General features: G+C 34.0%; 2 protein-coding genes across 2 annotated transcripts; one reads left to right on the top strand and one right to left on the bottom strand.

The window, feature by feature from the left end:
- Nucleotides 1–1594: 1594 nt before the first annotated feature.
- On the top strand, nt 1595–4900 carry LOC147399440 (cytochrome P450 714C2-like). Its single transcript, XM_086444796.1, has 5 exons — nt 1595–1927; nt 2025–2251; nt 2341–2582; nt 3524–3875; nt 4319–4900. Exons 1-5 carry the CDS (start codon nt 1642–1644, stop codon nt 4742–4744), a joined length of 1533 nt encoding a protein of 510 aa, XP_086300922.1. The 5' UTR covers nt 1595–1641; the 3' UTR covers nt 4745–4900.
- Nucleotides 4901–15700: 10800 nt separating this feature from the next.
- On the bottom strand, nt 15701–19176 carry LOC147399441 (UDP-glycosyltransferase 87A1-like). The gene is made up of 2 exons (XM_086444798.1): nt 18556–19176; nt 15701–16680 (listed from the first exon to the last, which is right to left on the bottom strand). The coding sequence occupies exons 1-2, from the start codon at nt 19040–19042 to the stop codon at nt 15794–15796; spliced, it is 1374 nt and encodes a 457-aa protein (XP_086300924.1). The 5' UTR covers nt 19043–19176; the 3' UTR covers nt 15701–15793.
- Nucleotides 19177–19523: the final 347 nt, after the last annotated feature.

Here is a 19523-nt window from a genome sequence, read left to right on the forward strand (position 1 = left end):
TCGTAATAAGGGAGTATGACCGGTCTCTACTTTTGATGTTTCCTTCTAGAAATCTAGTAAAGACTTAGCATACACTTTGTAGGAAGGGTGTCAGTGCTATCCCAATCCCCGGCCTACACCCACGTTGTTGAAGCCCTTGAAGCCCAGCTCCGTGGAAGTCCCGCGTGTCATAGGATCATCAATTGCTTGTAACGCATCTATTTGTTTTTGTAACGCGTTACACCGTGTAATCAATATTATATCAACAAAGTTACCTCCGGGCTTTATCTCGTGTTGCCTCGTTTACTTGTTTGCTAGCTACGTGTGTGTGGTGTACGATCATTTTACAGGCTTGCAAGTGGATTTGACCCCCTTGCGCCGCACGACCCCGCTTCGAAAGAATAGGGCCGTGACACCATGGTAGCTAGAGCGGTGCCTTTAACCATACCCTTTTTCAAACCGCACTGAGTATCTTGCCAGATTGTATTTTAAGCATGAGTGCGGGCTCTTTAATCAAAGTTGCCACGCATGCACATAGGTGGAACCCTCTCTGATTTATGTGGCAACGTTTGAGATGAAGGGAAAGAGGGTTTTTAGCCTCCACCCTCGAGCATACGAACCACACTCTTCTAGAAGGAAAACGCTGGCGCATATAATCGTAAATGCTTTTTACTTATATGTCGCAAAAAAGCATATATGATTTTGTGCACGCCACTACAAGTTTTTATCACCCTTGTATTTTTCTTTTGTGTCAATCCCAACACAAATCCTTCTAGAAAAATATTGTACTGACTTCTTTGAATATTAAGCTCAAATTTGTGTTGATGTGACAATGCATATGAAATTATATATTTTTTTTCATATACATAATGTGAAAAAAGTTTATATTTGACGATTTAAGACCATCGAATTTCATAAAATTTGAGACACCAAGATTTTAAATTTTACATTATCAAATTTTTTTCTTCGATCAATCGAAATCATTAAATTAATGAAAGATGAGAAAATTTTGATGATTCTAAATTGTTGAATTGGGGATCATAAAAAATTTTAACAGTTATAAATCGTCAAATTTTACTTTTTAAATTTGTGGGTTTTGACCTATTTAATTTTCTTGTCAAAATTTTCTATTTTCACATAGTGATAATTTAAAAAACAAAAAAAAAAGAGTCGTATTGGGATGACATAATCGAAAACATAAAGATAGCAAAACAATGTTGTGTCGAGCATCTTGCAGAAAAGCATCTGCGGTTATGTGTGCGCCACCCCCATCATTTACTTCACTTTTGTCTCCGTCTGTGTCATTCCAGCATTTTCCACACAAAAATAATAAATTGTTGAATAAAAAAAGTGGGGCATGTGAAAGCTCCCTTCCTTCCGAATAAAATATGTAGCAGATCATGCACTATCACGGGACTTTTTCTAGAACCTCTCCATCCAATGGACGGATGATATGCTAGAGATTTCTGATTTTATAATCTCTAAGAATTGACAACTGATCTCGAGGACATATGGGTTTTTTTTCCCTCTGGTTTCACATCATCTCTCAGCCGTCTACTTATGGAGAGCGTCATAAAGGTTACTATTTTCCTTTATATAAAGGGACCTAAATTCAATACTTAAGCACACAGAGACAGAGAGAGAGAGAGAGAGAGAGAGATCATGGAGAGCTTAGTACTTGTGAAGATCTTCATCTCACTTGCTGTACTTGGTTTTGTTAGCTTGTTTGTACGTCTGTATAACACACTGTACTTGAAACCTGAAAGGCTTCGAACAGAAATTCAAAAGCAAGGGATCAAAGGTCCTAGACCTTCTCTTCTCTTTGGAAATATTCCAGAGATGAAAAGAATTTTATCAGCTGTGAACATGAACACAAGAGATGGACACATTTCTCACGACTGTTCTTCCTTTATCTTCCCATTCTTGGAGAAGTGGAGAGAACAATATGGTATATATTTGATCTCAACCGTTCAAATGGTGGGCCTGTTTCTTGAATCATGTTTATTATGATAAATTAAATGCTAGCTTTTGTTTGATTATCACAGGCCAAACATTCATGTTTTCTCTTGGAACCCTACAACTACTGTACCTGACACACCCTGATGTGGTGAAGGAGATGAGTATCTGCACATCTTTAGACTTGGGAAAGCCTGGTTATCAACAGAAAGATAGAGGAGCTTTGCTTGGTCAAGGGATTTTGACTTCAAACGGTGCATATTGGGCACACCAAAGGAAAATTATTGCTCCTAATCTCTACATGGAAAAGGTTAAGGTGAGCAATTTCTTGTATATATTTTTCTATTACACCCATTTGTTTATATCTTATAAAAATCGAACTATATACACCCATTGTATTTGTAGGGGATGGTGAACTTAATGGTGGAGTCTTCAGTTTCATTAATGAAGTCATGGGAAAGTAGATTTGAAGGTGAAGGGAGCATCTTAGATGTAAAAATTGATGAAGATTTGAGAAGCTTTTCTGGTGACGTAATCTCAAGAGCTTGCTTTGGGAGCAATTTTGCCAAAGGGAAAGAGATATTCTCTAGGCTTAGATCTCTTCAAAAAGCCACCACTACGTATAAGATTGGACTTCCAATCCTAAGGTATAACCGCTATTTAATGAATCTCTGAGGCCTCGTTTGCTAAGGTGGTGCTTTGATTTTACTGGAAGCGCTTTTGTATACTTGGTTAAGAGGAAAAAACACAGATTTCCTAGCGATCAGTACGGATCTATCTTCTAAGGATTAATTACGATTTTTCATAGGCACAGATCTTCTAGGGAGTAGTAGAGTTTTTCCTTTTTCTTTCTCGAGAATCTCGAACGCACCCAAAGAATAGTCCACATTCTATGCACCCTATTATCAAAATATTTTACTCACAGTTTTTATTATCAAAATCTTAATCTGAGTTTTTCCACGATATCTATAGGGTTGTGGTGTTGGATTTTACAAATGTGGTGATCACTATGGGTAGAAGCAAGGTCATATTTGCCTGATTCTAATTTTAAAGGTCTTTTAAACTTTTCTACCCTCAAACCACGGTTGAGGTAAGAGGAGAGAGACAAAATTTCTCTTGGCCAATATTGACCTCCTAGAGATTAGTAAAACATTTACTGGGAGTACAATTTTTTTTTTTTTTTTTTTTTATAAATAAAATTCCCTTACATCGCAACTATTTGTTTGAGAGATTCTCAACCATGGCTTGAGGCTAGTGATTTACAAATTTTAACGAATCCGATTTTAAAATATTGGTTTATTAGAATAAATTTATCGCTTCTTACTTGTTTGAGCATCGAAGCATTTTCCTTCAGTTACCAAATTTTATATATCAATATAGAATAATGATCGATGCACGCGGTTTTGGCACTCGGCTGCTGGCTGACATGGCAAGGGCACAGTACCTGATGAAAATGATATATGATTTTGTGTCGTTGTCACATCAGCTGCGTGGCCAACCACGTGCAATCATCACCACTCATCTATATAACATGTACAAGGCCAAGACCATTAAGTGATATTTATTTCTTTATAATTAAATTTGCTAGACATATCCCTACAAAGGGCAACAGAGATATTTGGAGGTTAGAAAAAGAGGTCCGCTCATTGATCTTAAAGGTGGTGAAGGAGCGCAAAGAAACAACAACTAAGAAGGATCTATTACAAATAATACTCGAGGGTGCTAACAATGGTGACTTAGTGATAGATACTGATCAATTCATCGTGGACAACTGCAAAAACATCTATCTAGCTGGGTATGAAACTACTGCAGTCACCGCAACATGGATCTTAATGCTATTGGCTGAATACCCAGAATGGCAAGATCGGGTTCGTACTGAAGCATTGGAAGTTTGTGGCAATTGCCTACCAAATGCCAATACAATTACTGGCATGAAAACGGTACGTATGTGATCTAAACATGATAAAATTTTCAAAATGTGATCAACTTTTATGAAATTCCCATTCCGATTTCCAATACATTATAATTCTAAAAACGTGAATAGTGATCGTTTTCTAGTGTCAATTGCTGAAGTTCACTTTCTAGTTAGATCGTCACTATATAAACTAACGAGTGTCACTTGGAAAAAACAAAAATATCAACAATCTCGCTTCTTTATATTTGAAAATCCTACTATATCACTCTTCATGTTTTGAGAATTAAAATGAGCAGTTAACTAGAGTCAAAATTTCGTCATATTCAACTCTCACAAAATGCTAATTTAGGTAGAGCATTCAATTGTATCACAACAAAAGGTATGATAGCGATGAATAACCAACTAGATTGTAGGCATATATAACAACATTAGAAATTGAATAATTTCAATTGCTCATTTTCTTGGCAGCTGACAATGGTGATTAATGAGACGTTACGTCTTTACCCACCCGTAGCGATCATGTCAAGGGAAGCCTTGAAGGAGATGAAGTTCGGAGATGTTCATGTTCCAAAAGGAATAAACTTATGGATGCCAGTGCTGAGACTTCACACAGACCCTGAAATATGGGGACTTGATTCGCTCGAATTTAAACCAGAAAGATTTACTCTTGGAATTGTTGGTGCTTGTAAGCTTCCACATGCGTACATGCCATTTGGTGTTGGACAACGCACGTGTCTGGGACAGTACTTTGCTTTGGCAGAATTGAAAGTTCTTATATCTCTTATTGTGTCCCGGTTCTCTTTCTCACTTTCTCCTAATTATCAACATTCCCCTGTATTGAGTTTGGTTGTAGAGCCTAAACATGGAGTGCATCTCCTCATGAAGAAACTCTGAAATGCGTCTCATGTTTTCTCTTTACTTTTGTTTTTTAGTCCTTCCAATAAGAAAGCAAGTTCTAACTTGCTTTTATTTTATCTATGATTATGTATCTTTTATCTTTCTATATGAATGGGAACCCAATAAGGATGTGATGTTTGGTATCTAGAACTTTAAACAAATATTAGCCTGATTAATAACTTTAAAATATTTAACTTTTTTTTTTTTTTTTTGTGGATTGGAGTATATTTCATTAAGGAGATTTCTATATACTAGGTTTCCAACAAGCATTATGTTTTGCAAAGGTGGGTGCGGGTGTGGTTCGCAGAACCAAATTTCGGTTCATGGTTGTGGCTCTCTATCAACACGATGGTTGGGCGTTGGGCTTTGAGGGGAAAAAAATAGATTTCTTAGAGATCGTTACCTATAGGGATATATTTCTCATATAGTTATGTTGATTGAGAGCCTCAACCCATGCATTTTTCTTTGTTTCTTGGTTCATTAGTTTGGTTCGCTTGTATATTTCTATGATTCAAGCATGCTAACTACAAATAAAACTATAATGCTAAAAAGTAAGGATTTCTTTGACAGAATAGAAAATTTGCTTCTCTTTTATAAATAAACATGAAGGATTAATATTTAAAGAACTCCTTACCCCATTAGCTAAAGTAGTTCCGTTGACTAATTAGTTTAGGATTTGTTCTTTACAGAAGTTAGGTTCAACTCTAAAAGTTAGCTTCTGAAAGAAGTAGAAGTCCAGAGCCTGAAAAGTCACATCCAACAGAAGTTTGTTCGTTACAGAAGCACATAAGTCGGAAATTAATGTTCGTTTAATAGTTTTTTATTATTGGATTTTGGTCAAATGACCAAAATACCCTTAATGTTGATAATGCATTCATAATGCACAAAAAATAAGCAGAATACCATAATAAATGTATAATTACACCTATATATATAAAATAAATTTATATGAAAAATTATAAAAATAATTATTTTTAATTTAATAAATTTATAAATTTTATAATTCTATTGAAATTTCGATAGCATTTCCTCTTTAAAATGAACATATGATAAAGAAAATACTTGCATAATACACAATTCAACATCCACATAAAGATAAATGGTGTTTTAGTAATAAAGTCGTGATGATGAATTATTTTTTACCTTAGTAGTAAAGATTAAGGGTATTTTAGTAAAAATTTTTATTTTTTAAGGTTATGTTTGATTGAAAATTTGATTAAAGATTAAAGGTATTTTGGTAATTCTTTTTTTATTTTTAAAGGTTAAGTTTGATTGAAATTTTGATTAAAGATGAAGGGTATTTTAGTAATTCCTTTTTATTTTTGAGGTTAAGTTTGGTTGAAAATTTAATTAAAGATGAAAGGTATTTTGGTAATTGGTAAAGATGAAAGGTATTTTGGTAAAGATAAGTGGTATTTTGGTAATTCCTTTTTATTTTTTAAGATTAAGTTTAATGAAAATTTGATTAAAGATGAAGGGTATTTTGATAAAAATGAAAGGTATTTTGGAAGATGAAGGGTATCTTGATAATTGATAAGGATAAACGGTATTTTGGTAAAGATGAAAGGTATTTTGATAATTCATTTTTATTTTTTTAAGATTAAGTTTGGTTAAAAATTGATTAAAGATAAAGGGTATTTAAGTAAAGATGAAGGCATTTTGGTAATTCTTTTTTATTTTTTAAGGTTAAGCTTGATTGAAAATTTGATTAAAGATGAAGGGTATTTTGGAAGATAAAGGGTCTTTTGGTAAAGATGAAGGGTATTTTATTAACCTCATTTGATTTTTTAAAATTAAGTTTGTTAACAAATTTGATTAAAGATGAAGGGTATTTTAGTAATTACATTTGAACCGTTTTACATTTTTGACTTCCCACAAAATTTATTTGAAGAAGTCCCTCTTAGGTGACTTCTTTTAGGAGCTACTTTTGGGTTAGAATTGAAATCCACTGGAGCCAAAAAAAAGCCTAAACGAACATCATTTCTGACTTTTTTGGCTTAAAAGCAAAAAAACTGGCACCTGAAACTGAAAAGAACAGGGCCTTAGTCTTTTTAAGAGTTATAAGTTTAGATTAATCATTTAAAAAAATATATATATCTTTATAAAGAATCTCAAATTATTTGCTTAAAATAATTTTTTTTAATAAGAGTTGTTCTAAATTGACTTCCTTCGACACTACACTCAACACTATGCTACTTGGCATTGGGCAGAAAATCATAGATTTTTTAAATCGAGATACAAAGAAAAAAAAAAAAGCATGGTTTTTTGCCCATGTCGCATCAGCGCAATCTTTAATTAATTATATTATGTAATAGCATTTTAGCAAGAATAATGTTAAGCTCACTAAAAAATAAAAAAGATACTCAACTAATGTGGAATGCACATAGAACCATAGATTTATCCTTGAGTATGGTTTTGTGCACATGCCAAGTTAGTTGAATATGTTTGAGTATTTTATTATTATTATTATTCTTATTTTATTTTTTGGAGTCAATTTATCACGACTCTTTTGATAAATATTATCAAGTTGCTGATTTCCTAACTAGTTATTCTACTGCCCTTGGTAGTGTTAGGTTGGATCCTCTAAACCTCCCTACTAGTCTCAAGACCATCATATGTAAGGATGTCTGTAGGCATGTCTATAAAAGAATATAAGGGTCTTCTATTTTTTGGTTAGAGGTCTGCCTAATCCTCTCTTAATTTAAAAAACAATCAAAAAAATCAAAAAACAAACAGGGAGGCATGAGTCCAATATACATAAAAATGGTAGATGATATTAATTATGGGGATTGTTATACTGCAATTGTTGTGAGATGTTTTGTATTCTTAAGTTGGGTTTCAAAAGATTATGAGAAGTAAAAAAGACATATTTTATAATCAATCTCACAATAGCATCAATCAAGGTGAGATGGATTTACAATGAAGACACTTATTCTCATAAGAATGTTTAAAGTCAATAAGGATTTATAGGTTATTGTGATAGATAATTAAAATACTATAAATAATTTTTCGCTCAATTGCCCCCACGTGGTAAAATTTGGGCTTCACTCCTAAATCAATAAATATCATGGAAACTATCCTTTCAAGTTTATATAACCATTGTGGTACTGACTTGTATTTATCTATTTTTGTAATCATTTAAATATCTCCTTATATTTTGAAGTGGTTAGCTCCAATGTCGTGAGTGAAAGTTACTTGTCTCTTATGTTTTATTGTTGGTGACATGTTTTTTGTCCGCATTTATAAATAAAAAATGCTAATGATTGTTGAAGCTCTTCATAAACATGATTGTTTGGATTTAATTTAAAATTTAAAAAATAGAAGGTTATTGAACTTCCACCAAACTTTCAAATTTAAAATTTAAAATTAAAATCTAAAATAAAAATTAATTTTTTTTTAATTTTATTTTCAAAGTTCATGGAATTATGTTAGATCATTTTTTTTTATCGATCAAAAAATATAATAGGTCTTTGGAACATGTAAGGAGTTTAAAATCATAGGATATATAAAATATTTTCCAAACCCCTCAACCTCCGTGCTCTAAGCATAAGCTTTGATTCCTCGGAATTACTTTAAAGAGAATCTTTTTAATTTATTGAAAGTCTTTGTAGAAATCGATACGTGATAATTAATTAGTTTCCGTACAGTTGGTCAAATTTATTTCAAAATAAATTAATAGATGAGATTGGTGGCACATGAATGATGATGGCTGCTCTCCACTAAATGTTAAACTTGGTGGGCCATCAGTTGCATTATTTCAAAAGAAATTGACAGATGTGATTGGTGGCACGTGAATGATGATGGCTGTTCTCCACCAAATATTAAAGTTGGTCGGTCATCTGTTGCATTATCAGTGCTACCTAACTTAGTACCAACATGACGTGAAAAAAGCAGATTTCCCAAATATCAATATTAATCTTTTAAAATTAATGATAACCTAACACTTTTTTTTCAGACGCCCCCTAATACGCTCCCGACTTGATAGTCGTGCTGGCGTGACACAGCACGATTCTACGGTTCTGTGACATCGGTGTACAGGAGACGTTTGAAAATAGAGCGTCCGGTTATCACGACTCCTCATTTAAATATTAAAACATGTTTTCTTACAAACGTGACGAACCATAGATTTTTCCTTCGGATACACAACTGTATATCTTCATAAATATTTGTATTTTGTGTATCCCGAGAATTTTTTTTATATTTTTTTTCGATTAGGGGGCATGTCAGAGAGCGAGAGTTAGGAAATCAAGACTCTTTTTCAGAAAAACAAGAAACATGATTTCTTTATAGAAGAGCTATTTGACCGAATCTAGGCAAGGGATTTCTTCCTAAAAAGCCCCTAAATGTTTCGTGCCAACTTGATATACTCTTTATTATTATTTTTTTAATGTCCTCTTAGATATTTTTCAATAATTGAGAATGATATTTCAAGCCACTGAAATAAGAGTTTTTTTTTTTTTTTTTTTTTTTTTTAAATGAGCCCTGGCTTCGACGGCATTCGAAGCGATGGTGACATATAAAAAAAAAAAAAAAAAAATGAGAGGACAGCTGTTCTCCAAAAAAAAAAAATTTATATAGCTACATCGTATTCCTCTACAGATCCAATTTTCAAAATCAATATTTTACAATCATTCAATATATTGATTATAAATCATCAGTCTTGATGTCCAAACATGAATTATTGATCATAATTTAAACAGTCGAGATTGATGATTTGATTGGTTCGTCTCAAGATTTGAGTTTAACATTTAATCGAAGTCAAAGGACATTGAGAAAAAGATGTCCCTAGGATTTATTAAGTAATTTTTTTTGTTAATCATTATTGGATGGTTGTAATCCATTATCTTGTGAAACATGGGAAGCGGATCTTTTGTAGAGCACCACATCACCAACACAATTAGATCTTTCTTATAACATTGAGAGTTCAGTAGTCGTTCATTTTTAAAAACATAGATTTGAAGAAAAAAATTTGTTTTTTAATTTATTTATATTTTAAATTAAATTTAAGTCGTGATCACAAGAATAGACATGAGCTCATGAGGGTCGACGACAGCCTCCATCATGGTTGATTGTCGCAATTCACACATTTTGTGGCATGTGAAGGAATATCAGATCCAAAGAATGATGTTAATTCACATGATACAACTAATTGAGTGATACAACAGTAACAAAGTGATACATTCAAGAAGATTGAAATTTCATAAACAAATTAAAAAAAATAATGAGGTAGATAAATTTTTTTCTCAAAAAATCAAAATTATTCAATTAAGATTTGACTTGGTGGTTTGGAGTGTGAATTATTTATTTTCAATTAAGAATCTTATCTCTTATTGAGAATCCCACAACAGTCTAACAGATATGCTGGGATTTTGGTGGTTGTGGTGATGCTCAATAGGCCAGGCCTTATTAATGTCAAATTGATGGGCTTGGCCAGGCATTCATTTAAAGCTTGCAATGACAATAGACGTGTCAATTGGCGGATTGAACCCAGCCGAATAAAAAAAAAATTCCTATTGGGGTGACACTAACGGAGACAGAAAGATAACAAAATGATGTGATGTCTGATGTCGCACGCGTAATCATAGATGCTTTTTCACAAGATACATGTAAAAAGTCTCTACGGTTATATGCGCACCACCACGTCATTTTTGTCACCTTTGTATTTCTGTTTGTATCATTCCAGTATTTTCCAAAAAATAAAGGTTTTTGAGCCTGCTAATGGTCTTAATCAAAATTTTCCTAGCCATTATGTATGTCATTATTATACGTATAATTTTATATTAAAATTAAATGAAAATGAAAAAAAAAATAAAGAAAGACTAAATGAAAAAGGAGAAGAAGTAGAATAACCCAAAGAGAGGACACACTGAAATTTTTGTTTCTAGGTGAAAGGGTTAAGGAGCATACTACATCTTCATTATTACTTCTTAAAAGAAAATTGGGGATGCTTTCAAATATGAGGAATCAAGCAAATCCCTTGATGAAAAGGAAGGTTACATCTTAGATATATAAGAGTTGATGAAGATTTGAGAAGCTTTCTCTGGTGATGTAATGTCAAGAACTTACTTTGGGAGCAATTTTTCTAAAGGGAAAGAGGTTTTCTTAAGCCGTAGATCTCTTCGAATGTCTGACAAAGTCAAATTCATTCATTGGGTTTCCAATCTCAAGGCATAAATAATAGATCTCTATTATCATTATTTAATAATTTATTAGGCTTTTTTATGAATTTATGAGGCCTAGAATTCACATCTCAAGAACAAGATTGAAGATGGATTTTGGGAAGACACCTCTAAAACATCTGCTATAGAATCCGAAAATTTTCAAATTTTTTTTTTCAATAATGATTTTCTATCTAGAAGATGGACAGTTGTGTACTTGAAAAACAAATCTATGATTCCGTGTCCATACCACTGAAAAACAAATCTATGATTCCATGTCCATACCACGTCAGTCGAGTATTGAATGAGTGAGGACTTTTTAATTAGAATATCAACCTTCTTCTTTTTTTTGTTTTTCACAAAATTATCACTAAATTAATGGCATTAAACTAAACCCCCACTCCACCGAATAGTTTCCAAATCTGAATGCGGTTACTATGTCCCTAATTTCATATATCTTTAACATAAATGATAATTAATTAATGAAAATAACTTGCTCACTCCCCACTCTGACATATGCCTCCATCAAAGAACAATGATAAATTAACACTGCAAAACATGCACGGCTTGTACGCGGCTACCATGGCAAGGACATATAATCATAGATCTTTTATCAACAGTTATGTACCCTTGCCACATCAGCTATGTACGTTTTACCGCATCAAATCATCATTAGTTAAAGATCTATAGTTCAATGCCCTTGCCATATCAACGGAGTACAGATTGAGTGAAAAAAAAAAACAAAAAAGAATCAGAAAATCATTAGCTTATTTATAAAGTTTGTGTGCAGTGTCTGTTGTAGATGTGTTGTGCTACGTGCAGCAATTTTGATGAATAATATGAAAGAGAAAAACAGGAAAGAAATAAAAAAAAACACACACAGATTTAACGTGATTCGGCAATGTGCCTACATCCATAAAAACGAGAAATTGAATTTTCACTATATGTCAAATTAGGGTTACATCATAAGAATTTATAATAAACCCAACTCGTACAATAGGTATTAGAAAATTTCAATAATACTCCTGTACCATACCGCGAGGCCATTGCCCCCGCACCCCCGACTTACAAAATTCGTCCTTACCGAACATATGGTTTTAGCAAATGCTGTTGTTCAGTACGTTATGTGTTCCGAGCAAAACTCTCCTCTCTCCACTCCGACTTCGCTATGACATCTGCTTGTATTTTTTATATACGCGTTCCACTCAATATAAGTCACATACATCAACAAAATACTATTAGTATTGACTGTTATATAACCCCACTTCAATAGTTAAAATAATGAGAGCTTTTATTGCCACACCGACATCTAATAATGCTACCCCAAGATTTGTGCTAATTCTTTGATTATTTACAATTACAAAGGGATTTTTCCCAAGAGTTGCGCAACTTATGTCCAAATTCCAATTTTGGTACATTGTTCATTTTAATTCCCAAAACATGTATTTCTCACTTTTATAATCAATGAATTCGTTGGTATTTACGAATTCATAGATATTAAAAGGGACAAACTCATGAGTTCCTAGGTTATAAAAATTACTAATGCACGTTTTGGGAATTAAAACGAATAATGTACCGAACTTGAAATTCTGTCTTATTTCAACGCACGAAATGGAGATTCACCCATTTACATATGAATTGGGGTGACATCAACAAAAGTTGGCGTGGCAAACAATTTCTCTAAAACACCTTAGTGAAAGCATTTGAGTATATTTTTGGTACGAGAAAAGCTTTCTGAAGGCATTTTAGGTAGGTCATACCAGAACAAGGAAAGTCAATAAAATATGAAATTCTTCCAAGGAAAAAAGCATTTGGACATCCATCCTTGCTTTCTCAATGGAGGTTTCTATTTAGGTGTTGATTTAGAATATGTCGTAATCAACTCTTATATACATGCAAAAGCGGGAAAGGCAAAACCATCTCCAGCAGAAGGACTGCAACTTGGGAAGGCAAAACTCAAGTCCATTGGGTTGAACTAGACCTTGGGTCATGGCCGAAAATAGTTAGTTTGGATTCGGCCTCAAGTTTGGGCAACAAAAAAAAATGCCCGACTCAAATTGGGTTGAACGCGAGTATAGGTATCAACCAACCCAATTTGCTCAAACCTAAACTTGATATGATTATAATTTAAAAATATTTCTTATCTTAGGCTCTTTCACACTCATAATTTATATTTCAATATATATGCTTTAGTTTATCTATATATCAAAATTACTGTGTGATTATTTTCATTAGATAAATAATCAATATTTGTTATTAAGGTTTCGTTTTAAGTGTAATTCTCTATTGTCGTACAATAATTATATTACAACTTTAAATGTTTTTCTTTTCTTAAAAATTATGATTAATAATAATTATTATAAATGATTATTTTAGTTAAACTTATTATTATTTTTTTCTTTCTAAATTTGCTTATGATTTTATGTCTATAAACTTTTGAAACACATTTTTAGGAAAAGTAATTGTAAATTTTAATTTCTTTTACACACCACTTATCTTTATATAAACCCTTACCAATACTAAATTACCTAGTATTAATAAGGAATGTACTAACCCGACTTTGGTAGGGTTCAGGTTGAGCATTTCATGCCCGAGGTTAAGTTAGACAAGGATGCGGGTTGGTATTTGTCAAGTTTGGGTTGGGCATGGGTTGATCCCCAACCTGCCCGAGTTGCAATCCTATTGTGCAGGCTACACACATGCAAATAACATCCAAATAAAATTGAGCAATGATTTTCTGACTCCCCCATCTAGCATACTCAAAATACTCTCTTAATGTGGCATGTGCTAGAACCATGAATCTTTTTCCCTTGGGATACATAACTGCACATCTTTATGGAGATGTGCATATGTGTATCCCAAGGCATAAAATCTATGGTTTTAGTACATGCCACATCAATAGAGTATTTCAAGTATGCCACATGGGGGAGTCAGGTTATCATGACTGAATAAAATTATCAAATTCCACAACTTATTCTTTCCACATGGCAATTATTTTTTACCTATGATCAATGAATGCTTTACCCTCCCTTTTGTGGGGGAGAAACTTTGAAGTTGCCATCCACTTCAAAATTTGGAAGGAACCCTCCTATAATGTCACGTTTTAATAAATTTTTGTGATATTCTTTATGTTTTCAAATTTGGAACATATCCCTTGACTTTGATCTTTTTTCATAGGCTAATAAAAAATGACATAAAATCTTTGAATTTTTCCAAAAGTGATGATGATGATGGTTAATTATAATGGTGGTGGTGGTGGTGAGGGTACTTCTACATCCTAACATTGCCACCAAAACATTTAGATCAGACACATGTCCCACCCTAAAAAATTTACTCTTTTGCAGATTAATGTGTAAGTCCGAAATTGCCTCAAAGCTAGGGGTACACATTGGATTGGGTAAATCCGATAACCGAACCAATCCGAAATCTTTTGGATTGGATTAGTTTGAATTGAGCATGGTTTGGTTCGGGTACGGATTGTATGTAAAAAAATCCGATTAATTTGGTTCGGTTCCGGATTAGGGGTATAATAGAACCGAACCAATCTGAGAACCGAACTAATCCGAAGTATATATATATATATGTTACAAAGAGGTAACTCATCAAAGTCTTTAACTTTATCTCCTCTATTTTTTTCTAACAAAAACTCATAAAAAATGTACACAAGACTCTCTCTCAACTCTCAAATGAATCAACCCATTTATGAAAAAAAAAATTCAAAGAGTTTGATTCCTTGTTTTTTTACGAGAACTTTTATGCCGTGCTTGTTAGATGAAATGTACTATACAAATCTAGGTTTGGATTCGTTAATCTACTATTTATGGATTAGTTTTCTCACTAATCCATCCAAAATACCAATTTTAAAATTGTAATTTTTTTTAGTCTCATTAAATTTTCTCTAATTTTCAATTTATACAGATTTCAGTCAGAATTTAATCATGAAATCATTTTCATTTTAAAAATAGGCATTATTTATGATCTGATCCAAATGATTTCTTTTTTGAAAGAAAAAATACTTGTTTTTTTATTTTGAAAATATGAGAACCGAGAATCGATCCGAACCAAGTTTGGTTTGGATTGGTTCGGCTCTATAGGGTAATTGGATTGGTTTGGTCCCAAATTTGTAGAACCGATTATATTTGGTTCGATTCCAATTTTGCCAAAATCCGAACCAATCCGACCATGTGCACCCCTACTCAAAGCAACACAGTACAACTCTCACATGCTCTCTAGAATGATCTAGAAAAATCAAAGTGTCATCTGCAAATTAGAGCTGTGAAATCAACAGCCCTTGATTGTTCACTCTAAAACCTATCAATTTCCCAATATCTACAGCTCTATTGAAAAGTCTTCCCAATGCCTCAAACAATCACAAACAAGCAATAGAACACAAAAAATAAATAATAGCCCAATTTAATTCAGAGTTGAGTGATAAACACAACTCAAAATGATAGAAGTGTGAAGTAAATGAGAGCATATTTTAACTCAGAACCAAGTAATAGACACAACTCAAAATGATAAGCCGACCACAAGTTCACATCAAATTGATAGTCCTTACAAAGAATAGAGTTGCGATCTAGAATGGTGTCCCGTTCCTATGGCAATACATGGCACATTTTCATTGGAAATTAAACACATCGAACAGCATGCCATATAGAAAACGGCTTGGTTAAGAGCCTAAATTTCTTCAAACTTCAACCTAAACATGCAACATAGACACTAGGAATGGGACACCTTTACCTGATCCTGATTCAATACAACAGGGCTTGAAAGAAAAGAAATGAAAAAAAATACAGAATAAACAGGATCTTGAAATTCAATAGGAGAAACTCAAGGGATGAGATCTTATATTTGCATCTTCACTTGAGCAAAAACAACAATTTACCAATTAACAATGGCATTTTAGAAATTCTCTAACAAATTCATCGAGATTAGTCTCAGAAGATCCACCCTTCGCCAATGCTTGTCGACATTTCTCCTGGAGTTCACTAGCTCTTCTCCTCATCTCTTTACTTTCAACTCCGTCTAAGTTCATTAACCTCTGCACAATCCTCGCAATTTCCTTTCTTTTAACCACTATCTCTGCTCCCACCTCCTTCACCTTCACTCCAACTTTCCAATCATCCACAATTAATTTTCTATTAGGAATTTGATCGAAAAATATAGGGAACGTAAGCATGGGTACACCTGCAAACACACCTTCTAGAGTCGAATTCCACCCACAATGTGTCCAGAATGCACCAACAGAAGAATGGCATAGGACTCTCAATTGGTCACACCATGGCACTACTAATCCCATCCCACCACAAGACTCTTGTATATATGTAGTGTCTCCTCTTGCTATCCACAGGTATCGAACCCCGGTTGCACGTACCCCGGCTACAATCTCGTCCATTTGCTCCTTTGAGACCGATAGAAAACTACCCAGTGAGATGTACAGGACCGACGATTCAGGGCATGAGTCGAGCCATTTCAAGTAGTCCATGTCGTTGTGAAGTGTAGTGGTGACGGGTTTGTCACTGAGTGTTGCATGAGGTATCAAGGGACCTACAGAATATACTGGAAATGGAAGAATTGCCCTTAAGGTGTCTGTAACTTTGGTCTCGAGCTCGTAGAAGGAAGTGAACATGAGACATTGCGCTTTTCGCACCCATGAGATGGCCTCCAGGGCACGATCGAAAACTTTATTGCTGGCTCCATAGAAGACTGTTGGAAGGTCCGAAATGTGCATTGAAGAGACTCCAGGGATATAATCGACCACCTCATTTCCGCATTCTAGCACAGAAGAACGTTTGACATTTGTTTTATGCAAGTATCATTAATGAAATCACCATAAAGCAACAAGATGAAATCGATCAAGATAGACAGCAACATTATAATGAATTGGGCTATGTTCGCCGGACCCCATGTTGCCTTGGCAAATCCAATGAGCAAACCTAGTGGCAAGTGAGGGAACCAACTAATCCTATTCTGGTATGCTGGGGTTAAAGATAAATAAACAACAATATAAAGTGTTATCTGAAAATTTTGGGGTTGGCCAAACAAACCTTGTGCTTCCATTCTATCATGCCCAAAGCCATTTTCACTAGCCTCAACCAAATGGGTTGAGGCTCTCCATCACCATCGGGATGTTGAGATTCCCAAAGAAATGTATCCCTAGGAAAATGTGTATCCCTAATAACTGATTTTTAGGAAATTTGCTTTTCTCCTCAAATCCGAACGACCATGTTGATGGAGAGTCTCAACCGTGGGTCGAGGTAAGATAAGTCCCAAGTATTTTTTTTTTTTAAATAAATGGTATCTTATATTATCACACCACTATTTTTTATAACACACCAAACCGTGGAACTAAAATAAAGTGTGGAAAACCATTTTCTTTTCTTTTAATTTCCACACCCCCTTACACTTTTGAGGAAAAGAAATATCCAAACACTAGATAAAAGAGTTAGAATGGCCCATTGTAAAAGAGATTATTGGCTCTTATGTCAACACCACACAACTGTTCCTCCCTATTTTTAGAGTCTGAATAGCCTTAATAACTTAGTAAGATTTCATATTTTCAAACACATTTCAGATCGTGTATATGTGAGATTCAATGCTTGAGATCTATAATATATTCTCGGAATACATCTTTTATCCCAATCATTGGATCTCACATATACATCGTCAGGATTGACGAGTTAACTTTTCATGAACCTTTTTTTTTCCTTTGTTTCATAATACCTTTATATTTACATGTACATTCTATTAACACACCAACTTTTATTTACAACACACTAATCCTCATGAGATTAAATGCTTGTGCGTATGAAAATAGGTGGGTTAATAAGTAATAGTGTGTGAATAGAATCAGATGAATTACCATTTTGTGAGCTGAAAATGAGTTATTTACATTTTAATTACCAAAACATGAATGATCACGTTTTCATTAAAAAAAATTCAGGACATTAACGAATTCGGTGGTTTTAAAGTGACAATTTCGCAGGTTTAAAGTGACTAATTGAAAATAGTCACTTTAAACCTGCCAAATAGTCACTTTAAAAATTAACTCCCAAATCTGTTATAGTACATGTTTGGTAATTAAAATGAACAGTGAGCTGGAATCGTAAATTCGTCAAAAGTTGATCACTTTTTCGTAAATATCCCAATAGAATCTCTATATCATAATTTCATTATTGAGTGATTTACCAGGCAGACCTATCTGTGTTCAATTTTATTTGAAGAATCAGGTGCATGACTAACTTGGATTTCAAATCTTAGAAAGGGTCGTTAGGCCCACATGAATTTTCAAATTGGCAATCCAACACTAAAGCCTTCTACATTTCATGGAAAAATTCAAAAGAAACAAATTCGAAAAATATCTTGTCTACCTTGATTGAGTCGTTGAAAATTGATGGCTACGGAACATCCAAATTTAAAATTAAAATTCAGCCATAAAAATTATAAATAATAATAATAATAATCGATTTTTTTTTCAAAATTCTTTGAATTTTGTCCTTGGAGTAGTAGGACCAAGGGAGCTTCTCTAATAAAAATGCAACACTTAAAGTAGGCCGGGTAATTCTCTCTTCATTATTTTGTGTGTTATAAGAAAATAACGGTGTGACGATATAAGACTTATAAATTAGAAAAAAAAAAAATTCTTGTTACCTGACAAAACAACCGGGAAATGCCGGTTCCCAGTAATAAGGACAGAATGATAAAACATTGAGAACGCTGAAGGAGCCATCGTCCAAAGCGACACCACCGGAATATTTCTGCGATTTCCAACGGCAACCGCCCACGCCAAGTAAGTATCGGCTATGATAGCAGCAACCGGCAAATCGAGCCGATCCATGAGCTGCTCGACGGGAGCTTCCATCATAGTAAAAACGGCTTCGACGAATCCGGTGAAATCGGCGGCGCGAACTAGCTCTGACGGTATCACGTTCGGGATCGATTGGAACCGTATGTTAGGTGGCTTCGGCGCCGAGCCTATGAAGCTGAGCCACTCTTCTGTCACCACAAATGTTATAATAATATCGGCTTTGGCGGCGAGAAGCTTACAGAGGTTCATCATGGGATTAACATGGCCTCGACCAGGCCATGGTATAGCCACCACGTGACAGGAAGCTATAGGTCCCGATATTCTTTCCATGTCACCGAAATCTGAAGTTTCGGATCGATATGTTACAATTATCGGATCCGAAAAGAAGAAAAGAATAGGAGTAGTGGTGGCGGTCTCTTTCTAGTTTCTATTGCGTGGATAAGTAGCTTGAAGTAGAAGATAGGTGAACATCTTAAATGACGAAATTGTCCCACGAGTAGAACGAATTTACCTAAGCCACCATTATACGGTGTTGGATCACCACTGACTCACTAAGGTTATTTATCTAAGGGAACGGTTCGGCAGCCCTAAAGTTTGCCAAGTTTTGTGCCAAACATTTTTTATAAATCACTTTTCATGGGGTTAGAAGTTTTGGAATAGGCTGATTTTTGGTGAGGATGATCTCTACAGTGAAGAGATCATCCTCACAAAAAATCAGCTCATTTTGAAACTTCTAACCCTAGTTTACAAGTTGAAAAATCGTGGACCGTCCAATTTTTGTAAATTGCTTTTGATGGGATTAGAAGTTTTG

Source organism: Akebia trifoliata, chromosome 6, assembly GCF_017979445.1.
Source record: "Akebia trifoliata isolate Shusen 1 chromosome 6, ASM1797944v1, whole genome shotgun sequence".
In the NCBI taxonomy this organism is placed as follows: domain Eukaryota; kingdom Viridiplantae; phylum Streptophyta; class Magnoliopsida; order Ranunculales; family Lardizabalaceae; genus Akebia; species Akebia trifoliata.